Source organism: Aspergillus candidus, assembly GCF_002847045.1.
Source record: "Aspergillus candidus strain CBS 102.13 unplaced genomic scaffold BDW47scaffold_25, whole genome shotgun sequence".
Taxonomy (NCBI): Eukaryota; Fungi; Ascomycota; class Eurotiomycetes; order Eurotiales; family Aspergillaceae; genus Aspergillus; species Aspergillus candidus.
In genome coordinates this window covers 239498-263227 of record NW_020194030.1, presented here as the reverse complement: position 1 = coordinate 263227, position 23730 = coordinate 239498, and the positions used below count along the sequence as shown (strand labels likewise).

General features: G+C 52.7%; 10 protein-coding genes across 10 annotated transcripts; 3 read left to right on the top strand and 7 right to left on the bottom strand.

The window, feature by feature from the left end:
* Positions 1-32: 32 nt before the first annotated feature.
* BDW47DRAFT_35761 (RTA1 domain-containing protein) lies at positions 33-1156 on the top strand. Its single transcript, XM_024818817.1, has 3 exons — positions 33-293; positions 340-588; positions 647-1156. The coding sequence occupies exons 1-3, from the start codon at positions 128-130 to the stop codon at positions 1081-1083; spliced, it is 852 nt and encodes a 283-aa protein (XP_024671692.1). The 5' UTR covers positions 33-127; the 3' UTR covers positions 1084-1156.
* BDW47DRAFT_35749 (uncharacterized protein) lies at positions 1035-2612 on the bottom strand. The gene is made up of 2 exons (XM_024818816.1): positions 2425-2612; positions 1035-2375 (listed from the first exon to the last, which is right to left on the bottom strand). The coding sequence occupies exons 1-2, from the start codon at positions 2491-2493 to the stop codon at positions 1230-1232; spliced, it is 1215 nt and encodes a 404-aa protein (XP_024671691.1). The 5' UTR covers positions 2494-2612; the 3' UTR covers positions 1035-1229.
* A 1003-nt stretch (positions 2613-3615) lies between these two features.
* Positions 3616-4649, bottom strand: BDW47DRAFT_106609 (uncharacterized protein). Its single transcript, XM_024812807.1, has one exon. The coding sequence runs from the start codon at positions 4404-4406 to the stop codon at positions 3714-3716; it is 693 nt and encodes a 230-aa protein (XP_024671690.1). The 5' UTR covers positions 4407-4649; the 3' UTR covers positions 3616-3713.
* On the bottom strand, positions 4627-5811 carry BDW47DRAFT_106608 (uncharacterized protein). Its single transcript, XM_024812806.1, has 4 exons — positions 5562-5811; positions 5172-5427; positions 4962-5116; positions 4627-4885 (listed from the first exon to the last, which is right to left on the bottom strand). The coding sequence occupies exons 2-4, from the start codon at positions 5236-5238 to the stop codon at positions 4877-4879; spliced, it is 231 nt and encodes a 76-aa protein (XP_024671689.1). The 5' UTR covers positions 5239-5427; positions 5562-5811; the 3' UTR covers positions 4627-4876.
* Positions 5812-6029: 218 nt separating this feature from the next.
* BDW47DRAFT_131927 (putative nuclear pore complex subunit Nup85) lies at positions 6030-9794 on the top strand (the record flags this gene model as incomplete). The annotated part of the gene is made up of 4 exons (XM_024817428.1): positions 6030-8052; positions 8103-8668; positions 8754-9255; positions 9313-9794. The coding sequence occupies exons 1-4, from the start codon at positions 6258-6260 to the stop codon at positions 9792-9794; spliced, it is 3345 nt and encodes a 1114-aa protein (XP_024671688.1). The 5' UTR covers positions 6030-6257.
* Positions 9795-10210: 416 nt separating this feature from the next.
* On the top strand, positions 10211-11701 carry BDW47DRAFT_106604 (uncharacterized protein). Its single transcript, XM_024812805.1, has one exon. The coding sequence runs from the start codon at positions 11195-11197 to the stop codon at positions 11399-11401; it is 207 nt and encodes a 68-aa protein (XP_024671687.1). The 5' UTR covers positions 10211-11194; the 3' UTR covers positions 11402-11701.
* Positions 11702-12138: 437 nt separating this feature from the next.
* Positions 12139-12990, bottom strand: BDW47DRAFT_126134 (uncharacterized protein; the record flags this gene model as incomplete). Its single annotated transcript, XM_024816504.1, has 4 exons — positions 12139-12579; positions 12656-12691; positions 12745-12826; positions 12911-12990. The coding sequence occupies 4 exons, from the start codon at positions 12988-12990 to the stop codon at positions 12139-12141; spliced, it is 639 nt and encodes a 212-aa protein (XP_024671686.1).
* A 440-nt stretch (positions 12991-13430) lies between these two features.
* Positions 13431-15561, bottom strand: esdC (GTP-binding protein EsdC). Its single transcript, XM_024812804.1, has 2 exons — positions 14829-15561; positions 13431-14778 (listed from the first exon to the last, which is right to left on the bottom strand). The coding sequence occupies exons 1-2, from the start codon at positions 15018-15020 to the stop codon at positions 14170-14172; spliced, it is 801 nt and encodes a 266-aa protein (XP_024671685.1). The 5' UTR covers positions 15021-15561; the 3' UTR covers positions 13431-14169.
* A 534-nt stretch (positions 15562-16095) lies between these two features.
* On the bottom strand, positions 16096-20486 carry BDW47DRAFT_106600 (DNA-directed RNA polymerase II core subunit RPB2). Its single transcript, XM_024812803.1, has 2 exons — positions 16633-20486; positions 16096-16538 (listed from the first exon to the last, which is right to left on the bottom strand). Exons 1-2 carry the CDS (start codon positions 20238-20240, stop codon positions 16376-16378), a joined length of 3771 nt encoding a protein of 1256 aa, XP_024671684.1. The 5' UTR covers positions 20241-20486; the 3' UTR covers positions 16096-16375.
* A 188-nt stretch (positions 20487-20674) lies between these two features.
* On the bottom strand, positions 20675-23114 carry BDW47DRAFT_106598 (beta-catenin-like protein 1). Its single transcript, XM_024812802.1, has 10 exons — positions 22922-23114; positions 22820-22874; positions 22531-22772; positions 22377-22483; positions 22091-22325; positions 21950-22043; positions 21384-21898; positions 21051-21335; positions 20875-20992; positions 20675-20824 (listed from the first exon to the last, which is right to left on the bottom strand). Exons 1-10 carry the CDS (start codon positions 22946-22948, stop codon positions 20742-20744), a joined length of 1761 nt encoding a protein of 586 aa, XP_024671683.1. The 5' UTR covers positions 22949-23114; the 3' UTR covers positions 20675-20741.
* Between the last annotated feature and the right edge of the window lie 616 nt (positions 23115-23730).

The following is a 23730-nucleotide window of genomic DNA, read 5'->3' as shown; positions in this document are numbered from 1 at the left end:
GTGTAGAAGTATTTAAGAGTGTCTTGCTCGCTCATGTTCGATCTTCACCGAGTGTCGAGTCGAAAGTGCAAGGTTGTTGCTGATACCCTCGCCTGTCTTATACTATATTACTAGACATCAATTCACCATGTCAGGCGCAGACTATGGAGACTGGAAGGCGTACGAGTACTACCCTTCCAAGGCAGCGGCCGTGGTTTTCATCATTCTCTTCGTGGCTGTATCCCTGCTTCATTCATACCAATTGGCCAGGACGAAGACGTGGTTCTTCATCCCAATGGCTATTGGTGCCTGGTGTGAGTGGCCCTCCTGTTGGAACTACGTTCCAAGCTGACCATGCAGTCGAATTTGTCGGATACATAGGACGCGCGATGTCTTCGTCGCAATCCCCCAATTGGACAATTGGTCCGTATGTCATGCAAAGCACGCTATTGCTAGTCGCCCCGGCCCTCTTCGCCGCGAGCATATACATGGAACTAGGCCGAATCATCACCCTAGTTCGGGGCGAGAAGCTAGCAATCATCCGTGTTAGCTGGATGACCAAGATCTTTGTCGCTGGTGATGTGCTCAGTTTTTTGATGCAAGCATCAGGTCAGACCACATAACTTGCTCTGCGGCTAGGATATCGCTAACGAGACGCTATTGACAGGAGCCGGGATCATGGTAACCGATAACCGGTCCACGGGCGAAAGTGTCATTATCGGCGGCCTGTTCGTCCAGATCGCCTTCTTCGGGTTCTTCCTGATCAGCGCGGCCCTGTTCCAAATGCGCATTGGGAGCCATCCCACCGCGGAGTCCGTCGCTGACTATATTCCGTGGCGGAAACACCTCTTCGCGTTGCATGCGTCTAGTATCCTGATTCTGATCCGGTCCATTTTCCGCGTCGTCGAGTATCTGCAGGGATCAGAGGGGTATCTACTTTCGACCGAGGTGTTTATCTATGTGTTTGATGGGCTGCTGATGTTCTTTGTGTTGGTGATATTTGTCGTTATTCACCCGAGTGAGATCAATTGTCTCCTAGGAAGAAGTCGCTTGATGACAGCCAAAGGGGGCCTGAAGGTTTGCGAGATTTCGGTGAATGTTTAGTAGAGCAAGGTGGTTTCTGGTGGTGGTACAGCGAGTGTACCGTGAGCGAGGAAGCCAATTCATCCAAGAAGACTGCTTGTTGAAACCTATAGATAGAATTTTTTTTGTGCAAGTCGCTGGACCAAGTGAGCCGTGCAAATTGTGATTTATTCTGCCGACAACTCGAAATTTTGTCCAAAAATCTCCACCATAGGTTCCCGGATGTGTACCCTCCAGGAGTCATCTAATATCTTCCATATAGCTGTAGGAACGCGCTCATCCCATTGATCAAAGCACCAGTCATACTTCAAGCGATGGAGCACCGCACAGTAGTGAACAAGGATTACCAGAGGGAATGGACGATGCTCGCGGGCCAGGTCGACAAACTCCGGTTTCAGTTTGATAGCCCACCTGGCAGCAACAGGCACCGAGGTCAAGCCGCTGGACACGGCAGTCATCATATCCGCCAGGTTTTCAATGACATTCTCGTAGATCAAGACGTCATGCGTCGGGTCCTGGGCGCTACAGGCACTATTCAATTCGCACAGCCGTTGGATCACGGCACGGGCATCATCCGGCGGGGAGGGATCATACGGATCGAACTGCAAAAGCTCCTCCCAGTCAGAACTCCGGATCCAGGAAGTCGCCTGGTTCAAGAGTTGTTGCACGCCGCGTGCCAGCAGCAGAACCTGGAGCAGACCATCGACACAGGACCATGGGTCTGCTGGGTCGGGGACCTGAGGGAACCCAAACGTGTAGACAACGACAATACCCGCGAAGGAGAACATCGCTTTTGCGTTGTCCTCGGTGAGGTTGTTCAGTAATTGGCGGAAAAAAGTCAGTGCCTGATGCTGGTGCGCGACAGCGGTCCTGACATATGACTCGTGTCGTTGGTCGTCTCTCGTGCGCGCGATATGGAGCGCGGAGAGAGCCAGAATGCCGTGCATCAGAAATGTGTGAGACAGGGCTTCCTCCGGTACACGGAATCGCCAGATCGACTCTGTCCTGGTGTTTCGAGATAGGGTTTGATGCGTTGAGTTGCACCACTGCATCATCAACTCCAAGTCCGAAAGGTTCAAGCTGGCCGGGGATTCGGAGGCGCTGTCATCCCCACCGAGCCGTCCCAGTATGTCGAATGAGTTATCTGGAGATAAGTGAGTGTCTAACTGCGCGAACCCTTCAAGATCGGAACTGGCAGACTTTGGCTGCGGGCGGCGTTCTTCATTCGCCCATAGAAGGGAGCTTGCAGATTCATATTCACACTCTGTCTGACGTTTAGAGCAGTTCGAACATGTTGGACGCGTCTCATCGCACTATAGAAATTAGCCATGGGGGTCGATTATACATTATCAACTACAATACCTTCACTCTTCTCCGTTTGCACTCGGCGCACCCGTGGCGGGATTTGCGATGGGGTCGTCGAAAGGCCATCAGCTGCCACGAGAGGTCGAATTCATCATTTGGAGATAGTACAATATGGGGAAAGAATGAGGACGAGAGACAATCTATCTATAAGTTTTGTAGAAGGAAGATGAGCAGGCAGATGCATACAACGTGACGCCAAGACGCCGTGTTCTAGTAGGAGAGTGAGCGCGGTGAGCTTGTGGGGTGAGTGAGCCGTGGAGTCTCTAGATCCGCCAAGACTGGTTCCCTCAACAACAAACCTTGCGAGGAATATCTAGATTTAGCCGGATTTTCTGAAGCGGTATTCTATGGCAAAGCAATCAATGAATGTTGGTGAGTGAGATACAGAGGCTCGGTAAATTTGACTGAAAGATTTTCGATCAAGTATCTGATCAATTGAGTTCTAGACAAAACAATATAACAATTTATATATTTACAGCGCGAGGGTATGTTTGGAAATATACTGCAACAGATTTATACTCAAACACCCACAAACCATTTATGGCCCAACGCTTGACGCGCCGTAGTTGACTTCTTGGGATTCTTCAAAGTTGACAGAACGTATGTACTTCAATAGAAATTCTTGACCGTCTGCCCTGCAGAAGGTATAAGCAACTATACGTGGGAGGGTTCAGTGTCTACCCACGAGGAACGATAGACTTGACGTGGTGGAGAGATTTACTCCTGTAAAACATGTTCAATAATGTAGATGCAACCAGACTGGCCCATATGCTGTGTAGAAAGCAGAGGATTACTTGATGATGTGCTGGCTGTGCAATAGAAAAGAGGCTTTGATCCTGAGATTGGTGTGTGCCGGAGAGGGCTTGAGTATGCCGAGCTTTTACAGAAGCGACCCGCTAGAAGAAGAGAAGATCGTAGTGCTAACATTGGAGGCAGAGTGAGGATTGCAGGAAGTTCTCCAATTCATTACTTGGGAAGACCTGCATGTTGTGAGAGAAGGCAATCGGCCAACATGTCAGCTGGCTTGCAGTGTCATTCCCACTCACATACACCACATATATACTTGTGTTGACTCTTTTTTTTTCTTTTTTTTTTTTCTGCAAGTGTTCGTACTATTCGCATTTTTCACAGCTTTGAGAATCATGTTCATCTACACTCAAGACGCACTCATTGAGCATACAACTTGGGTGATAACAGCAAATGAAATGCATTGCATCAGAACTGAACTATCTACACATGGTATCTTATAAAACAGCATAACAGAACAAAGAAAGACGAGGCGGTATTTATCCTCCACCACCGCCGCCGCCGCCGGAGCCGGCCGCAGCTTGGCGGCGTCTTGCGCTCTCGTATAACCCCAGCGCGGTAATCAGAGCCATGACCACGAATTCATTCCCATAGTCTGCAGTAACTCGAAACTTGCCCGACTTCTTCAAACTCATCACGGTACTCGAGAACAGCCCCACAAGACGTCCAGTCCGGTCGTCCTCGAGCTTGAAGTTGGTGCCGCAGAGCCCGGAAAAGGACTCGTCCACACCGACGGAGCGCGTCTGTTTCCAAACGAAAGCCTGCCTGCCACTCGGGAGGTTGATATGCCACCGGTACCTCTCGTGCATGACGCTTTGGGTGGCGACCTCCTCCCAGTCCATTTTGTTAGGATTCTGCGGGTCTCCCAGGCCGACGTGGAAGCGTCGCGAGAAATGTTTGAACTTGCAGACCGCCACGGTCGGCGCGTTGTTGTCGGCCCCCGCATGAAGGGTTAGGTCGGGCTTTTTTGGTGTCCACGAAGAATTATCCACATGGTATAATTGACGCTTGTCAACCGTTGTGACGTTGTAATGGTTTTGCCAGTAGGTGTTGTATACATGGTAGAGATGAGAATTGCCCTCTGGTAGGTTCTCCAGTGTACTGTCAATGGAGGGCGTTGGGTGGTGTTTCCTGTAAGCAGGCAAAGCCGGATCGTGCTTGGAGGAGTTCATGGTTGTCTGCTGGTAATCTTCAGGAATGAGGGTAGAAGATGACCGCCGTCAGCTACAGGGGGGAAGATGGATCATCTTATAATCATCAGTCTCGTATAGTGAACAAAGGGATTGAACTCTTTCAGATGATCCCAACGTGATGATACGACGGAGAGGGAGGCTGAGCCGATGGACCGGACGATCTCACCACAACCATTGCCCGATCGATGATATTATTAGACGATCATCTGCTGGGTGGAGAGGAAGAAATGTGGATGGATGACCTCTTGGTACTCGATGGTGGAAGGCTGAGCCTTGGGGGCGATCGAGTGTGGTCCAATCAGCGCCACGAGCGGCCCATGCTGCCCTGTTGGGTATCATCACATGACCGCTAGCTGTCACTGACTACAATTGGCAGTGATCCGTTTGTTCCATGACTTGATCCATGCATGACTCGTTCCATGAAACGTCCCAATCCCTGTCCACCAATACTACACTAGCTAATATCGATTTTGGAGTGTTAGCATGACCAACCCAGTCGCACAGAGCGACATCGAGGTCCATCAGATCACTAGCCTCTTGGATGTAAAAGTCCCTTGACGGTTGAGATTCAATTCTTGGGGGCTCGGATGCAGAGTTAATTGTAGCAATATCTACAGATGTTTTCGCTAGGTAGTCATCAATGATCGAAAAGTCACCGATCCGGACCATAATATTCCGAGGATGTATATCTAGGTTATGAATTTAGATCTGTATCAAAAACCACTTTCGATTGGGATTACCTACCCGTATGAATGATACCTGATTGATGAGCATAATCCAGACCAAGGAGTTGCTTAGTGAAACGTTGCATAATGGGCGCAGGTATTTGACACCTAGGAAACAACGCGCCGAAACTTGCAAGACTTTATTTACCCATCGGCTCGAGCACCAGATATGTATGGCAGCGGTTAGGACCAATGCGTTCGAACGAATCAACCAAGTTTAGAGCATCTCGATACCCTGGATGCTGGGAATTGGAATTGGTTAGACATTTGAGGATCTTGAGTTCAAAAATATCGTTTAGTCCACCATAACATTCTGCGCTGAGTACTTTTGAACCCCTGTAACAGAGCAGCCTTAAAGATATTTCTGTAGGCAGGTCGGTCCATCAACATGCAGGATTATGCTTCTCACCTTAGGTCCTTTACTAGTCACGCTGTAGAATACTGACCGAAGCCTAACATCCTTAAGACTTCATACCTTCCAATATATACGCCCCCTAGGTGGACAGGGTGAAATCCGCCGCGAGTATAAGCGCTGCGACCTTCTTCGGAACACTGGCTTGCCATTGACGACGGCAACGTTGATACGCGGAGGTACAACCTCCAGTCTCAACTCCCCTTTAAGCGGCTAGACGTAGGTAGACGCTACCAAGTACGTCAGCACCTAGCATCTACCTCGTACTTCGTACTCTGAGTGAAGTTGTACAGCTAAACCCGCATCAGCGTCACGCTCAGTATGGGAAAGCCACGTGATCTTCAAGATAAGGAGCCACGTGATTATAGCACTCTTATCATCACATGACCCCTGCCAAGCTTGTCGCGTTGATCGACCAGACGACAAAGTGCTTGAGAGCCACCCAGAGACATCATTCACTTCAACTGGTGACTGTTGCTGTCGGACACCCTCACTTCTCTGGACTGTCTGATTTGGAAGTGGGGCGGAGACCTTTACCTTTTATTAGACCCCTTGGCTCGTCATTAACAGCTAACAAGTCCAATCACTGGTCGCGGAGGATTCTGCGGTCTGTGATCTTTTTTCTTGTTTATTTCACTGATCAAGCCCCCCTACCCGACTTCCTGGATTTGATATCCACGATTGATCAACATCATGACCTTCAAGGTCCCTTTCGACTCAAGCCCCCCGTCGACCCCGGGAAAGTCTGGCAGCTTGTTCAGCAATCTGTCGAATACGCCTGCGGGTAATCCGCCGTCGGCCTCCAGCTCCTTCGATCCGCACGGGCGTTCCCAAATGGAGTCCCCACAGTCTCTTTTTTCGCGCTCGAATTTTGAGAACGATAGCATCTTTGGGTCGTCGATCGCGTCTCCCGGGTTCCTGCCTCCCCGGGCGAGAAAAGCGGCCCCAGCCCAGCCCTCCGCCCCGTCGCAGTCGCTGTTCAGCATGACACACGACAGCCAATTCGGCCAGCCGACCAAATACGGTGGTGCGTTCAATAGTTTTGGATCGTCGCAGATGGAAGAGGACGTGCAGCAGGATGCGAATGGCGATGCGGATATTCCAGAAGAGGATGAGGGACCACCCGACGACCTGATGGAGATTGGGCAGACCAATAAGGCACCTGGCCCACGCTTCAGTTTCCTGGACTCGCAATTCGGTAACCCGGCCCCCCCCCCATTCAGCAATCCCGCTGGCCCCCCATTCGGCAACCCGGCTGCTCCACCATTCAACTTCAACGCCCAAGCCCAGCGCAAGCCGATCTACACGAACCCAACCAACGCGAAGCGCCCCAAGCTCGACGAGAAGTGGGCGCAACAGTCGCCTCTGCGCAAGGTGAAGCTGCCGCCCAAAAAGGATTCCGCTATGCCGTCGATTGTGCGCAACTTCGCCTCTCATTCGCGTCTGGCCGCTGTGGAGGAGCCTAGCGACTTTATCATCAAGACGGAGGACGAAATCAGTCGGTTGTTCGATGAAGCACGACGATCCGAATACCATATGTCGTACTACCCAGCTCTCATCTCCGATATCTGCGACAAGCTTGTCACCGTCTGGAAGCCATCTGGCGGGGTACCCAGGCCTGGAGCCGGTGTTGGCCCTGGAGAGCGCGGCTCCAACGTCGCCAAAGCAAGCTTCCTCGGCTCATTGCTGCTCCAGCTTCACCACCCCCCGCCTTCTCCCGCGAAGCTCAATTGGCCCGGTGCTTTTGGGTTTGGCTCTCGCGCCCTCACTCTGGGGAATCACAGGGCAGAAACCCCCACGCCCCTACCCAAAGTCCTTCTTGACTGGCTGGATGCCAATCACGGTCAGGCCTTTGACATCCAATCCCTGAAAGATGCCGATCCCAACCCTACTGCGTCTCCCAACTTTTGGGAAACCATCAATGCCGCGGTATTACGCGGACAGATGTCCGAAGCTGTCGACGTTCTGCGATCTGCCGATTTCAACTACGCCAGGTCTGCGCTGGAAGACGGTCTACCTCAGGCTGGCTATCGAGGGGCTCAGCTGCAAAACATCCAGCGCTGTGTCAACAAGGCGCTTCAGGTCTTGGAGTCATGCCCCAGCGTGCAGAATGGCGACTGGGATGTGCGGGGTGCGGAGTGGGCGATGTACCGGAGGCGTGTGCTTGTTGCAATCACTGATCTGGAGGAATTCGCCGAAGGTGACGAGCAAAGCCCCGACTCGCCCGCTGTGGATAATCTTTTCCAGGCGCCAAACTTCGGCCTCGCCACCAACCCCGCCAAGCTGGACTCGTCATTTACGCAGTCTGCACGCATGGCCGAGAGCCGAGCTCCGTGGTCTATCTATCAGAGTTTGCGGTCTCTCTACCGAATCATTCTCGGTGACACAAGTGCCATCATGAACCAGGCTCAGGACTGGGTTGAGGCCACCGTTGGTCTGACTGTGTGGTGGGATGGAGAGGATGACGACGGGCCTCATCGAGAACCTGGTAAGTTTTACTGATTCGTTGGTGGGGGGCACCTTGCTAATCGATGCCAGGCGAATCATACCTTCATCGCCTCGACCTGGCCTTGAGCAGCGCAACAAACAGCAACTCGAACGATGCTAAATTCCGAATCAACTCCCTCAGTAGTCTTGAAGTCGGTCTGGCTTCTGTGTTCGAGGGGAACGTAGATGGAGTTATAGGGCTTCTCGAGACATGGTCTCTGTGCGTTGCATCCGCCGTGGCCGAGGTCGCAGAAACAGCAGGCTGGTTGCAGGAGGCGAGAAAGGCGCTGCCTGGGTTGAACGCGGACGACTTGATGGTCCTCTCATACGGCCAAGCGACCGGCGAATCCAGCCGGGGCGTCAACAAGAATGATGTGATGAGCGCTTATGCATCCGGCCTTTTCGAGCGACCTATCATCGAGAATGAGAGCGGCACCCGTGAAGGATGGGAGCTCGCCTTGGAGGTCTTGAGCCGTATAGATGAGAAAGCCAAGATGCAGAAGAGCGTATCTGAATTGTTGGACAAGCTCCCCCTTGACACGTCGGAGCAGATGGATCGGGTGGTGCTGCTCTGTTCAGAGCTGGGACTGGACAACGAGGGCCGGAGGGTGTCCGAGGTAAGCCGCAATCGTTCTTCACAGTCCTCTTTCTTTTCTTTTCCCTTTTTCCACTAGTCTGATGAAGCTGACCTTCCCTCTTCAGCGCTACGGAGATCTTACGGTGGCCAACTCTGACGAATATGGACTGGCTCTGGTGTGTTACGCTCGGGCACACAGTCGACGAAAGGTCAAGTCGGTAGTGGATCTGCTCATCTCGTACAGTCTCGTGCGGTCCTGCGCGTTCCCTGCAGCATCCGACCTGGACGAGCAGCTGGAGACGATGATTCGAAGGCCGCGGGACTGTCTTACAGCCGTGGCGTCCGCGGACGAAGAGGCGGCCACGATTCTTCAGTTTTACTTCAGTGGATATGCGACACTACGTCGGTTTTACGAGATCCGAGATGAGGCCGTCAGTCTGAAAGAAGGGCAGCGACCCCGGTTCAAACCCCTTGCGCGACGGCGGGCGGCGGCGCAGGCGTTGGTCGCCGTGATCACAAGTGCAGCGGACAGCATCTACGGCGGGCTGTACGACGCCGAACGGGATTCGTCCGTACAGGTGGACGGGCTGTTAACGCTGTTGGGCGAGGCCCTGGCCTTCCTTGATCGTACGTGCGCCTTTTTCCCGAAGAGCAACCGAGATGAGACTAATACCACAACTGCAGAACCTACACCAGTTTTCTCCGTCCCCCAGCAATTCGCCATCCTATCAGCGATTGAGGACCTCGAGACCGTGACGCCGCGGGTGTACGGACAATGCGAGGAGTGTTTCCGGTCGACGTTGCTCGAGTACCAGTCGTCGAAGCGCGGGCCAGAGGAATCCCAGACGACAGGGTCATTTTTCGTCCCACCGTCACCCCGCGCATTGCTGAAGAAGTCGATGTCCGGTGGGACCGGGTCCAGCACGTTTTCCTTCATTGGCAGTGAGATGGTCGAATCATCTCGGCCGCAGTCCGGCCACGGGTCGGTAGGCAGCTCGGGCGTCCTGGTGCCTCGCGCGGGCGACGGCCTTCGCGGAATTCCAGAGGAGCGCGGCTGGGACTGGCGCGCCGGGCTGGCCGAGGGCTCACGCGGTGAAGACATCCTGCGCGTGTTGCGGCTGGGGTTGGCGCGGGGGCTGAGCTTCGGGGCTCTTGGCACGATCTAGGAATGGGGATGGATGGAGATGGGGATGGGGATAGAGGTTATCATGTAGGGGATGCATGTACGTGTACGTCTAGAATCTCCCAGATTGGGAGGGAGGATCCTGGAGTAATTCGGAAAGTAATCTGCATCACAAGCGATCTGCGGTAGGGCTGAATGCCATGATATTTTCCGCCTGTGTGACATAGTGTAAAAAACCCCGTGCTTATGCTTTCCAAGCGGCATGGCAGATTTAAAGAACGACGTGAGTCACCCGAGAAGTCGGTGTACGCTCAGCCCTATACACACCTAAGCTTTCACATTCCCACACTCAGCTGGTCTGAACATTGCCTTTCCAACGCAGAGAGGACCTTGACAAGGCCGAAAATTAAACCCAGAGCCAAGAAACGCACACCGGATTCGTGCCTCATTTCCCAGGATAAACGTGGTTGCCTGACGGACTCAGCCCATGATTGGTGGATGACTGAGGCCATACACCGCCGGTGGAGCCGCATTTCATCCGCGCGATTCATTCGTCGTTCCTTCTTTCTCCCTGCATCAGAGCCTCATCTCTCTCTTTTCTTTCTCCTGATTGATGCTTGGGTGGGGGTGGCTCTCCACTCGGGCTCAGCGTCAGCCTGTCCTACTTGAGGAAATGGCCCAGTACTTACTGTATACAGACAGGATACAGCCACAGCTGAAGCCCTACTACTTCTGCCAGGCTCAGTATCCACTAGAGATCAGCTGTACGGAACTACTACTACTACTAGACCAAGCTTGACACCGGCCCATCGGGCACGACAACGACACTCGCAAGATGAAACGGCGGCGGTACTCGCGGACCTCTACCGAGTCCGCAGTGGAGTCCTCCAGCAGTCAACCCAGCGAACCCCACTGATCGACCAGGGTTCGGCGAGTCCGTAGTCCGTAGGGCGGACTACCCTGAGCAAGCCACGATGGATGGATGGCCCCGGCTAGCTTGTCCTTGCCCGACGCACTGGGTCTCTCTTGTTGAGAACTGACTTTGGCTTTTTAATGACCGTCTTCTTTTCGATTGTCATTCTGGGGACTGCCCTGGGGGAACGAACTGCATTGATTGATTGAGGGAGGGAGGCCTTAAATTCATGTTCACCTTCTTTGCACTTGGCTGGTACTGTATGCGGCGCTCTGATCTGGTTTACGCTTGAGTGGTTCGATGCTGTTACGCGACAGTGATGCTGCGACGCCTGAATTCATTGATATAAAACTATCTAGACGACGCTGTCGCTCGCTCTCTCTCTCTCTCTCTCTTTCTCTCTCTCTATCAACTCAACCACTCCTCCGAGATCGTCCTGACTGAGTCCTACTTCATTCATCCATCATTTTTGTGTTCTTTTCTGTCCTTCAACGCAACGTCAACCACCACAGTACCACCCACCAACCAACATGTGCCTCCAAGTCGTCGAGCGCTTCTCCGTCTGCGATTGTCTCTATTTCAAACACGCGATCGATCCGTGTGCATTATTTGGCCAGATCGGCCACGTCGTGTCACAGAGGGATGTCAAAGTTGGATACGCCTGTTCGCAGCACTCTCGAGGGCCGCAGGGGTATGAATACCCTTCTCGATATCCGGCTTACCCTAAGGGATGTTGAGACCTGAACCTGTCAACAACGCAGCCGGCTGCACACAAAAGTTTCAGTTCTATCGTGTCAATTCAATTCTTGCTTGATGTGTCTTATTGTTACTAAGGGTTAAGGCGGTTGAGTCTGCCGTATGATATAAGTGATGCCAGAGTTACTGCAGTGCAGTCAAGAGAGGGTTGGATTAGATTGTTCCCGGAGATATCATATATGTACTGCAGGCAGATATTTGCATGGGTGGATAAAAAAGGGAAAAACCAATAGGATTGAACACAGTCATTGTCCCGCTATCACTGTAGTACTGGGCAATCATCACCGAAGAGCAACATCGCAATCCAACGTACAGTCACAGCCAAAGCCATCTCCCTACCCCCTACCTACCACCCAAAGACGAACCCCTCCCAGTAGGAATATTAAAAAGCATAGCCCGCCCACCAACCGCATAAGCAGAATCCACACGAAAATAACCTACACGATCCAACTGAACAATATCATCCTCCACAAGCCCAGCAACCCTACAATCAGCTCGCGCCTCGACCCGCACCTCGCTCCGCGGAGTAACACACGACAGCAGATCCTCGCCGTTCTCAAGCTTATCTTTGATGATAAGATGGTCGAAATACACCAGATCAACGGGAATGGTGTCTGTTGGTTCCCGCGCGAGCCATGTTAATTTCTTGTCTGTTTTTTTGAAGTCGCCCTGCAGGTGGAGACGGAGTCTCATGTCTTGCACTGTTCCGGTTTGCGGGTCAGTAGTGATAGAAGTGACGATGGCGTTGCCCCAGTTCATGAGCGTGCGTGAATTCTTCGTCTGGTTTGAGAGACGCTGCGTCGTCCTGCGCGAGGAGGATCTCCTTGTCGAAGAAAACTTTGTTCGTGCCTAGGGACGCGCTATTATTATGTCGGTGTTTCTCTGAAGTCGTCTCCATGACACCTTCAACTGAGGCTACCGCAGCATTGAGCGAGACAATGGCAGTATGGCGCGGCGCAACAGGGTCAATATACTTCTTATTCATCGCCCAGAATGCCGTCCAGTCCAGATTAACAATATTCTGACTTGGCCCCTGCTTCAGGATTAACTCTCTCAGCGCGGGGACAGTCATTGCCCTCCGTCTGATACCGCGCACAGTCGGCATACGGGGATCATCCCAGCCCGACACAATGTCTGCTATGGTGAGGGAATGAATGGCCTAGTATGTAGGGGCGGAGGGTGAGATGGGAGTTAAGCTCGTGCATTGGTTGTTTGAGAGATTTGAATTCTGGAACTGATAAAGCTGTGCTTTGCTGGATCCATTCGTTGATCTAAGATTTGTTAGATATGTGGTTTGGATCGGGGGTTGTAACTTGATACTTACCTGACTGCGTTTAGAAACGGGGGTAGAACTCGCATAGTCTACTAGAAAAGGAGTGACAGAACTATCAATAGCAGAGTTTCCACTGTCACTCGTGAGCTTCAATGTCTCTTTTTGATCGAGAAACTCTAGTTCTTTATATTCAATGGTAGTTTTGTAGTCACCATACGCAGAAAGATACGCAGCCGCCAACACCCCTGGAAGGGTGAGAGCGCCGTTGGCTTTCGTCGCAACAGTGAGGGTGGCCATTGATTATTGAATCCGTCCTGGAGATACAATAGGGATATTCAAGCTGACATTTGACAAAAGTCAGTTCTCTTCTTCCTTGTTGCTGTTGTAGTAGTAGTAGTAGCTGTTGTTGCCGCCCTAGAGCGGGGCGCAAGTGGGATTTATAGAAGTTATACTTTTGTGACTCAACAGAGCGGCGCAGGTGTCTTGTCTTTGTTCTAATAAAGGTGGCTACGGCTCTCTAAAGCGTTAGCAGAGCACTATCCCATAGCTCAATCCGCTGTTGGATGACTCGAGGATGTACACATGCCCTAACCATGCCCAAGGAGTCAAACTCCGCAGTTCAGCCACAGTTGGCTCTAGACATACTTGTACAGTCTATTGTTACTTTATAGATATCTGAGTAATGAGTCAATCATCGCTTCATAGTCTCTCTTAACACGGTATCAAACTATTTTCTAAAATGGCACAGCTTAGCCAGCAATAAGAGTATTGGCTTAGGGCTCCGTCGAAACTGCCCTATCTGCATCTAAACCATTACCCCCTCGCTACGATGCTATTATCATCACTACAGTAGACTTGCCATCCCTAATAGTGACCAAATGAAAACATTCATATTCATAATACTTTCCAACAGCGTGTTCTTATATTGACCTATCCCAGCCCTGCGAACCAGACTGGCGCTATTGGATCCCGTTCATGCTATCATGCCGTTATCGTCATCATCTCATCTCATCTCATCCATCTCATATGATCTCGTATCATCTGTTTTTCCACCGGGCTGCCACTGCGTTCTCTTCTTTCTTGGCTTGTTTGGTCGTAGCAGGGTGGTGATTGTCTTTCTTTCTTTCTTCCTTCCTCGGTATCTTCCTCCTCACTGGCTTCCCCCTCGCTTCCACATGTGGTATGTTTATACCAAGCCTCATTCTCTTCTCTTCTCTGACTCGACTCTTCCTCCCCTCATCCTCTCTTGAAACCCCTCTTCAACCCCTCGAAGGTATCCAGGCGCGTGCGGGCCGGCCCTTCCTTCTCCTCTTTTTTTTGGTGTTTTTTTCTTTTTGTGTGCATCACAGCTGTAAGCAGCATAGTCGCGAATAGACTATTCCAGGCATTGCCGCTGCTCGCTTGACGGGCACTCCGCAGTCACGCGGAAAGAGGTAATAGACCAAGGTTCATAAAAACCAAGTATGCTAAAAAGATCTACCTCCGGACGACGATACCCTGACGACGGACAGCACTGCGGGCACGACGGTACTCCTCATCACTATCCGACTCAGAGCAGCTCGCCTCAGACGACTCAGTGACGTATCCACAGCGGGAGCCACCGCAATCAAGCTTGACGCGGTCACCCTTGCGGGTGATGCCGTAGCGCTCGCAGTGGCAGATAGGCGAGGGCGGGTCACTCATGGACGACAGCGACGACGGGGACGTGCTGCCCGACGAGCGGGACGAGAGCGACGAGCCGACGGAGCTGGGCGGGCTGTTGGAGTACGAGTACTCGTCTGACATGCGGGAGCCGGCAAAGCGGCGCGTGAGGTCCTCCATGGTGGGGGCGAAGTCGGCCTCGCGGATTTGGCGCGACGCGTACGGCTTGGACGGCTTCGGGTGGTGGATCTTGGAGGGCGAGGGCGCGCGGCCGGTCACGACGTCTCCTGAGGTGCGGCGCGAGCTGTGCTTGGCGGCGGACGAGCTCGACGACTTCTTGGTACCGCCTGGGACGTCGAGGATGTTGAGCTTGCGGCCTGTGGTGGGCTCGACGGTGTACTCGACGGCGGGGTCGTGCGACACGTGGTAGCCGTCCATGATGTACTGTTTACGTTAGTCACTTGCACATGGAGAGATTGAAAGGAGGAACATACGTAGTACCAGTAGCGCTGGCCCAACTTCAGCATGGAGGTCTGGAAGCGGAACTTGCCGATCCACGAGCCCGACTTGGAGTCATCGCGCGACAAGGGAATCTGGCGCGAGTAGTTGTCCCACGAGCCCAGCAAATGGACCGTCTTGACATTGGACGAAGTGCGCAGCGAAAACTTCAACTGAACGGCAGTCATTGCGCAGGTTGACAGAACTAAGTATTAAATGGGCGTAACAAACAAGTAGATATAGATATGCAAATGCAATAGATAATCGTGTCGAGGCCTTCCGAATATAAGGAAGAACAGACTGCAAGAAGCACTACCAGAGTGGAATCTTGTAGTTGTTGGTTGTTGGATGTTGGATGGCGCAGCTATTGACGGGATCCAGTCCACGACACGCACAGAAGAATGATATCAAGAAGCCTTGGCGGGAAATGCGAGGCTGAGCAAGGTTGTTGAGTTGAACGGAGCACCAAACACGTCGACCGGCGACGATATGAGAACCGAAAGTAAATTGAAGAATCAAGAGATATCCTGAACACTGAATATAGGGGGGGATAGACAGAGAGCACAGCTCGTCTGACAAGTATGATTTTTTGAGTATGTGGGGGGGTCGTAAAGACGATATTAAAAGTATAGTAGAACAACAAAGGACAAAAACAAAACAAGTGCAACCAGTGCACAGGATATCTCGAAATTAGGGCAACTCAAACAAGACCAGTCTTGCTGAAGAAAGAAAGAAGAGAAAAACCGCCTTGGGGGCGTCCTGGCGGCTGTGGCATCTTTAAAGGACGCCGTGATGCCAATGGATGTGACCCCGCTGGTGGCTCGGTGGGGGGGGTTGGACGGAGGATGCTATTCTTAGCTATGCATATTGACCGACCGACTAGACTGGATCGGATGAAAGAGGAGAAGAATATGCAAGGTGACAGCCGGACGACATGGGGAGGAGAGGAAGATGAAGATGCAGATTGGATGGCGGCGAAGAAGACGATGTGATGGACGGCGGATGGCCAACCTCAGGCCAACCACAGGCCAGCATTTGCCGCTTCTGCTCCATCCATCACGATCCCTTCGTCACTCCACGGCCTATCGTTTCTCATTTCGTCTAATCCTCATGCACCTGGGTCCAGGAGGGGAACGAAAAATTTAATTATATCGTATACTCTCTCGATGGAGGGGACGGTTAATTTAGAATGATATCACGGACCCATGCATCCCCCGAGGGGACGGGAATTAGCACGATATCAGACATACGACGGTCCTCTTGAGTGGATATCTCCATTTGCATTATGTCAATACTAGATAGTGAGGGCTTTTCTTTTTTATTTCCCATATACAAGTCTGCTGCCAAAGCATCGCCCGCACCTATTCATCGGCCAAAATGCCTTCAGAGTCCATAGTCAAGTAGGCACGGTTCATCGGGAAACAAAAAACGAATCGAGTAGAAAGAAAAGTAGAAAAAAGAGTAGAAAATCAAGAAGAACCAGACGCCAGTCATGCCGAATCCATCGCAGAAATTTGCCAATTGCCAATCCCCAGAGGTCCAATCACCGCACCGACACCCCAGACCGGTTGGTAAACATGCGCGCCGCAATGTTCATCGAGGCCAGCTCTTGGAACAGCAGCTTGGCCGCGTATGGAATGTGGACCTGCGAGATTCGGTGCTTATTGTTGCACAATCGACATTCAAAGAGGCCCTTCTTCAGTTTTCTGCATGCTGTCAGCTGAACCTATCCTGCATGATGCCCTGTCCAATGAGGGATGACAAGGGTGGGGGAGGGGAAAAAAGAGAAAAGAAACTTACGCTACTGGCGTCATCAACCCGCAGTCGTCGCAAATGTGCACGCGGAACGGGTCGGAAACGTCGAAGAGCCGCTCCTTGAGGAAGGAACTAGCTCCATGCGCAATCATACAGTCGCGTTCCATTTCACCGAATCGCAGTCCACCGTCGCGAGCACGGCCCTCCACAGGCTGCCGCGTCAGGATCTGGGTCGGCCCCCGTGCGCGGGCGTGGATCTTGTCGTCCACCATGTGTCGCAGACGCTGATAGTACGTCGGCCCCAGGAAAACTTGCGCCACCAGCTTCCGCCCCGTGTGCCCGTTATACATCACCTCGAACCCACGCGACTGGTAGCCGTGCTCGCGCAGCAGCCGGGAGACCGAGTCGACCGTCACATCCGTGAACGGTGTCGCATCACCCTCAAACCCACGCAGCGACGACACCTTGCTAAGCTGACACTCGATCAAATGCGCGATTGTCATACGGGACGGAATGGCGTGCGGATTAATGATCAGATCCGGCACCACGCCTTCCCGCGTGAACGGCATGTCCTCCTGTCGGTACGTGATACCGATCGTACCCTTCTGTCCGTGACGCGACGCGAACTTGTCGCCAATCTGCGGCACCTTGGTCGTCCGCATACGCACCTTGACGAACTTCAGGTCGTCGTTGCTGGTCGACACCAGCACCTGGTCCACGATACCACTCTCCGTGCTGCGCAGCGGCGTCGACACGTCCAGCTTGGTGTGCGACTTAGTCCGCTGGCCCAGCTCCTCCGCCTCGGGGGCCAGAGGCGCCGTCTTGCCGATGATGATATCCTCACCCGACACACGCACACCGGGAGCGATGATACCATCGTCGTCAATCTTGTCGTACGTCCCCTTGCGCATGCCGAGCGTGTCGGACCGCATCGGCTTCTCAAACCGCTCCACCACCGTCAGACCCACCATCTTCTCCGAGTCCGTGTACGTGCGGTAGAACAGACTGCGGAACAAGCCGCGGTCGATGCTGCTCTGGTTCATGATGACGGAATCTTCCTGGTTGTATCCCGAGTAGGTGGCAATGGCCACAATCGCGTTCTGCCCGGCGGGAAGCTCACGGAACCGCAGGAACTCCATAGACCGCGTGGTCGCTAGAGGCTTCTGCGGGTAGTACAGGATATTGGCCATCGTCTCCATCCGCTGGTCGAAGTTGGTCAAGAACACACCCATGGCTTGCTTACCCATGGCCGCCTGGTAGGTGTTACGAGGCGACTGGTTGTGATCGGGGAACGGAATGATACTGGCGCACACCCCGAGAATCATACTAGGGTGGATCTCACAATGCGTCCATGTGTGAGCCCGCTGACTTAGGATGGAACGCACACGCTTGTTCGGGTCATGCAGCTCTTCCTCGGGGAGTGCGTAGCCGGCCTGGAGCTGCTTGGAGATCTCCAAATCCTCGGGGGTCATAACGATCATGATCGTTTCTTCTTCCTCTGCATCGACGTACTCGACCGCTCCGGACTTCACCAGACCATCCCATCCGAAGTAGCGTTCCCGGCGCTCTTCCGGGTCCAGGTCCGGCGGCAGCTCTCGGTCCTGCTCGAGCTTGCGGATGTGCTCCTTGTTGAGAACCAACGATCCGCAATTCTCGCTCTTCGGGTCGTTGTCAATCACGAACAACGGACGGCACACGCGCCCGGCATCGGTGAAGATCTTGAACTCCCGCTCACGGATGTCACGAATCAGACTGACCTCGTGCGAGATCATGTTCCGCCGGCGCAGCGACTGCATCGTATTGACCAGGTGCGCCGGGTCGCGGTGAATTCCAACCCACACGCCGTTCACAAACACCTTGGTGGCGTTCGGTGTGACCTGGGGCTCGAATTCCTCGAGAACCTCCATGTTCCGCTGAATCATGAAATCGATGATAGGCTCACTGGGAGTACCGACAGTGATGTAACACATAAGTGCCAGATTCTTAACAAGACCACAAGCCTGACCTTCAGGCGTCTCGGCGGGACAGACCAAGCCCCAGTGCGTGTTGTGCAGTTGACGGGGCTTGGCGATCTTGCCGTCTCGACCAATGGGGGTGTTGGTCCGACGCAAATGGGACAGGGTTGAGGCGTAGGTATAACGACTGAGCACCTGCGACACACCGGCCTTGGAACTGGCCGCCTTCTTCTGCTCGCCCCAGTTACCCGTGGCGAGGGCATATTTCAGACCTCCCGTCAAGGTGCTGGCCTTGATACCGATGTTCAAGTAGATTTCACGGTTGGTCTCCACGCAGCGCTGCACGTATCGCTGGAGATCGCGCGTCACTCGAGTGAAGAGGACACGGAACAAGTTGGCGAGCAGCGGACCGGCCAGGTCCAAACGCTTCTTTCCGAAGTGGTCACGATCGTCGGGATCCCGGCGACCCAGCGCAGCCTGGAGGAGTCGGTGCACCATGTAGCCCAAGAAGAAAGCCTTGCGGGTCTCGCTGCCTTCACTCTGGGAAATATGCGGCAGCAACTCCTTCTGCATGATGTCCCGCGCATATCGTACACGGCGGTCATGGTTCATGCTTGACTGAGAAGAGCCACGCTTGGCAATGAAATCTAGAGCAACCTCGCGATCCTGGATAACAAAGCCCTCCTCAATACAGGGCTTCAGCATCTCCAGCATCGCGGTATCGTTCCGGTCGTAGCAAATATGGTTGAGAATATCTTCGTCCGAAACGACACCGAGCGCTCGGAACACAACAACGATAGGAATATCCGTCTTCACGTAGGGCAGGGTCGAGCGGATCGTAGGGCCAAATCCACCCTTGGCGGTATCTCCCTTGGCGAATAGCTTGAGAGACAGCTGAGACAGGAGTCGGGAACCTTTCTCGACAGCACTGCGGATTTCTGCCACGTAAGGCGTCGGACTTGGGGGAGCCTTCTTAAACACCTGGACCGTGTTTCCAGCACTCCGTTCCTGAGCGATCAAAACCTTCTCACTACCGTTGATGATAAAATAACCACCCGAGTCGTAGGGGCATTCATTCCAGTTGTAGAGCGCTTGTTCGCTGAGGTCCTTCAGGATACAGTACTTGGACTTTAGCATGATAGGGATCTTTCCAATGAAGACAGTCTCCTCCTTTGCCTGGTCAGCCGGAAGCTCCTTCTGCTCCCACTGAAGGTAGGTCCCGTGGCTCTTCCGGTCCTCCATCGGCTCCACATCATCCTCGTCCCGGTCAGCGACCAGCCGCTCGCGACCTTCCATGATCTTCTTCGTAATTCCGAGATAAAGCGGACTCGCGTAGGTCAAGTTCCGCAGACGGGCTTCCTGAGGCAACATGATCGTAGTGGCGCCATCACCCTCTGTAACGGACGGTCGAGAAAGCATGACGGTTCCGAACTTGAGCTCATATCGACGAAGGACGATGGGATCGACTTCATCCTCGTCCGGCGGCAGCGTCTGATCAAGCGTAACCTGCCCCTGTTCCTCCACAAGCTCCTGCATCGTCGAGGAGATGAACTCGTCGAACGAGTCCAGCTGCTGCGAGACCAAACCTTTGGTGTCGAAAAACGATGAAATCACCGTCCAGCAGTCCTCCGATGTGATGCCCTCCTCCATGTCATCGTCGTAAAACTCCTCCTCGTACGCCTCATCGTAGTCTGCCATCTTGTCGGATATTTTTCCTTCAACCACTTCGATCAGGAGGCCAAGGGTTTCGAGATGAGCGCAAACGGGGCGCGACGCGCTCGAGAGGATGCCCGGTCGCAGCTCGTCGGACAGTGGCGACGATGAAAAGGCGTGCCTTCAAGACGTTGGAAAAAACGGAAAAGATCGAATAAACAAGGAATGGGAATCTCGGGAGATGGAATGTGAGAGATCCCAAGCCAACCGTACTGGGAGGTGAAATGGAACGGGGGAAGAAGACTTGCCTCACGGGAGAGTTTCGGAGAGCGCTTGATGGATCTTGAAGAGCCGCCACTAGCGCCTCGACCGGGGACACCACGCTAGCCGTATTTAGGTATCACGTGATGTATACAATGGCTGAACAGAATACATGACAATAACGAGGCTGATTGTGGATTGACGGGATTTACATTGATCTTTGAGGTATTGAGATTTCATTTACTACGTATAGTTTACATGCTTGTAGATTGCTGTTGGGTGACTTTACACAAACTGTAGCAAGGTCTCCAGCATCTCCTTACGATCTTTCTGCCCGGGGTCATCGTCCGTGAGGCCCTCGATTTGCTCTGCTAGGAGTTAGTTTCAAAGAATAAGAGGAGAGTTGCTGTCAACATACCTTGCAGCGTCTTTCGGACCAATGTTAGGTCTTCATCTCGGTCCGCCAGAAGGCTCACAACCTTCTTCTTGGCACCGTCATCCTCAGCAACCAACCACGCCAAGATGACATCGATCAGCTAGAGTCGTCAGTCCTGGTGTTTATGCAGGGTGATGGGGGGTGTAGAGGGGGCGTACCTGTAATGAGAAAAGGCCTGCATCAAAGCGGCGCGATAACCATTCGGCAGCCATCATATCCTGCTCTACCGTATCGAAGGTCTTGCGTTCCTTTTCGATGGCCTCTTCCACGGGGGACACTCTGGAAGAGTAGTCACGCCGTAATTTAATCAACTTCTCGATCTTCTCGTAGTTCTTTTCCATGAACTTAGCAAGAGTGCGGATACGAGGTGCCGAGCCGCCGGGCAGTAGACGTAAGAGGGAGGCAAAGATGCCCAGCAGATGCTCGATGGCCTGGTTTTCTTGCTATTTGAGGTTAGCCAAAGTGATGAAAGTCGGTTCGTGTGAGCTCACCTTCTTCATAAACATTCCGAACACCGTCCTTAACCCAGCTACCTCAACCAGTCGCTCGCAAGCGGGAGCACCGCCGAGACCGCCGAGGGCATGATCGAGGACTCGTAACGCACGTTGTTTGCTGAACTTTCCTTCCTTCAGCATGATCTGTGCAAGCTCGACACCCTCGCCTTCTAAGAACTTCTCCTTGCCCGAGTTATTGTCTACCAGGCAGATTAAGCAGTCGAAGAGGTTCTCGACATACTCCTCCTCGTCGGAGTCCTTCTCGGGATCGCGTTTGCGATACTGACTGAGCAATTGCAGGAGTGCGTCCACTCCATCAAGGCCAATGAAAGCCTCTATGTTCTTCGCGGATGACTGGAGTAGGATCGCCAATACTTCCGCGGAGTACTGCTGGTTTTGGCTGACGGGCCTTTCTTTCTTTTGGATTCGCCCAACGAGCCACGGGAGAAAATTCTTGTCCTGCCCCAATTTCTCCGCAACCGTGGTCTGCGAGGCGAGGTTCTCAATGACACCTGGGAATATTAGCATGTCTTCTGAGTTTACGCCATGGCTGAGCTGCTCACCGAGAATATAATATACGCCTGTTCGATCTACATCAGAACCCTCGTCAAGTCGCGACAGGTTCTGTGTGAGAAGTTCGATAAGATCGTCATCCAGCTAGACTGATTAGTATCTCATATCGACCACGAAGACGGACCACCTACCATTGCATTGACCAGCACATCCCATTGTTCCTGTTCCGCCTCGACGTCTTCGTCCGTCAACTCACTGATGATTTGGATCGCGTCGATCGCAATATCGGTGTTCTCGTGAGACAGCAGGGAGATCAATGAGCTAACACATCCCAACTTGCAGAATTCGCTGTAAAGCTCTGGGTGTTCGGAGAGAATCGACAATCCTTTGATCTCGGTGTCTAGATCGGCTTCAGAGGCCATGAACCTGGACTGGTCAGCAGAGGTAGAATACCCTGACCGAGTTGAATGGACTCACTTCTGCGGATCATTCTCGTGTTTCCCCCGCAACTCCGCGTTCTTCGAGATCTTCCTCTCAAAGTTCAGCGCAAACCGCCGCAACCAGGCGACGTCGAATTTCTCCGGCTATACTAATCAGCCCATGCACCGCAAGAGTGGTTTTGATTACAAACCTCGACATCTCCCTCCGTCTCCTCCTGCTGGTCGATGTATTGCATAGCCTCCGCCGTTTGTCGCTCCATGCCGCCACCGAAAAAGCGCCCTTCCTCGTCATCGGGGATATCCTCTTCAAAATCCGGAGGTAGCTCAGGGCCTGCTTCGCCGTCATCTTCTTCCTCATCCTCTACCATCGGTGCCTTTCCTTTCGACTTGACATCTCCGTTGGCGTCGAGCTTGGCCGCTTTGTAGAGTTCGTCTGTTGCGATCAGTGGTTGTCGGGAACGGGGTGCGCATGGAACGTACTCGGATCTTGTGTGGGATCTATTTTGCGCTTTGTACTTGCTGTCGACGTCGGTTTCTATCTCGTCAGTATCAATTCGTACAGTAATTTATTGGTAGACTTACTTTGAAAAGCTCATCTATACTCGTCATGATTGCGGTGCTAGGGCGGTGACAACGATTCGAAACAACCACCACAGAAGACACAGACCACACTGAATAGAAAATTAGATAGTCCCGTCGCTCAGAGCAGTGTAAATAAATATGATTTGTTCGCTGAAACCTGATCGCGAAACAGCTCCTTGTCGCTGGATCGCGAACCTGCGGCGCCGGCAGTACGGGAAGCGCGGAAAGCTAGAAGCGCAGCCGCCAATCTTGGCATCGGCGAAAGATTTCTCGGGGAGCTTCAACTTCCAACTCCTCGCCTCAGTGTCTATCAACCACCCTTTGAACAATCAACTTTCTACGCGCTCACACCTCAATTTCTCCATCACAACCATGGCCCCCAACCAGCGCATCGTCTCCGGCCGCCCTCAGAAGGGCTTCTTCCGCAACGCCTATGACGAGGTCACGAACCCCGAGCACGCCACCATTGTCCGCAGCATCCTTGTTTTCGGTGTATGTTCCCTTTTCTCTCTTGTTTGACCTTTCTATTTGCAAAAGAAAAGAAAGAAAAAAATGAAATAAATGCTATACGTTCAATTTCTGACATTCTCTAAATAGGCCGGCGTTGCTTTCCTCCACAGCAGCCTGGGCGAGCTCCTCCTTCCTCCGTAAGTCCGCATCCGCACATCTCCATCGACAACATATCTCGATTTTGCCATCTCGTCATCATTTCAGAGACATGAGACTAACAATAGTCAACAGTATGTAAATCGATACCTGATACATCCGTTGTTGCGTGATATGAATTGTCGGATGGCAGTCAACAGTTG

What these genes read in the sequence shown, in the direction of transcription:
- BDW47DRAFT_106609 (XM_024812807.1), bottom strand. Translation starts at nt 4,406, where the DNA reads ATGAACTCCTCCAAGCACGATCCGGCTTTGCCTGCTTACAGGAAACAC.
- BDW47DRAFT_35761 (XM_024818817.1), top strand. Translation starts at nt 128, where the DNA reads ATGTCAGGCGCAGACTATGGAGACTGGAAGGCGTACGAGTACTACCCT. An exon ending in AATGGCTATTGGTGCCTGGT is followed by an intron (nt 294 to 339) that starts GTGAGTGGCCCT and finishes CTGACCATGCAG; the next exon opens with TCGAATTTGTCGGATACATA. An exon ending in TTTTTTGATGCAAGCATCAG is followed by an intron (nt 589 to 646) that starts GTCAGACCACAT and finishes CGCTATTGACAG; the next exon opens with GAGCCGGGATCATGGTAACC.
- BDW47DRAFT_106608 (XM_024812806.1), bottom strand. Translation starts at nt 5,238, where the DNA reads ATGCAACGTTTCACTAAGCAACTCCTTGGTCTGGATTATGCTCATCAA. An exon ending in ATCAGGTATCATTCATACGG is followed by an intron (nt 5,117 to 5,171) that starts GTAGGTAATCCC and finishes TTCATAACCTAG; the next exon opens with ATATACATCCTCGGAATATT.
- esdC (XM_024812804.1), bottom strand. Translation starts at nt 15,020, where the DNA reads ATGACTGCCGTTCAGTTGAAGTTTTCGCTGCGCACTTCGTCCAATGTC. An exon ending in GCCAGCGCTACTGGTACTAC is followed by an intron (nt 14,779 to 14,828) that starts GTATGTTCCTCC and finishes TAACGTAAACAG; the next exon opens with TACATCATGGACGGCTACCA.
- BDW47DRAFT_35749 (XM_024818816.1), bottom strand. Translation starts at nt 2,493, where the DNA reads ATGGCCTTTCGACGACCCCATCGCAAATCCCGCCACGGGTGCGCCGAG. An exon ending in GCAAACGGAGAAGAGTGAAG is followed by an intron (nt 2,376 to 2,424) that starts GTATTGTAGTTG and finishes TAATTTCTATAG; the next exon opens with TGCGATGAGACGCGTCCAAC.
- BDW47DRAFT_106600 (XM_024812803.1), bottom strand. Translation starts at nt 20,240, where the DNA reads ATGGCAGACTACGATGAGGCGTACGAGGAGGAGTTTTACGACGATGAC. An exon ending in GGGTTGATGACGCCAGTAGC is followed by an intron (nt 16,539 to 16,632) that starts GTAAGTTTCTTT and finishes GACAGCATGCAG; the next exon opens with AAAACTGAAGAAGGGCCTCT.
- BDW47DRAFT_106598 (XM_024812802.1), bottom strand. Translation starts at nt 22,948, where the DNA reads ATGACGAGTATAGATGAGCTTTTCAAA. An exon ending in GTATAGATGAGCTTTTCAAA is followed by an intron (nt 22,875 to 22,921) that starts GTAAGTCTACCA and finishes CTGACGAGATAG; the next exon opens with AAACCGACGTCGACAGCAAG. An exon ending in AGATCCCACACAAGATCCGA is followed by an intron (nt 22,773 to 22,819) that starts GTACGTTCCATG and finishes TGATCGCAACAG; the next exon opens with ACGAACTCTACAAAGCGGCC.
- BDW47DRAFT_106604 (XM_024812805.1), top strand. Translation starts at nt 11,195, where the DNA reads ATGTGCCTCCAAGTCGTCGAGCGCTTCTCCGTCTGCGATTGTCTCTAT.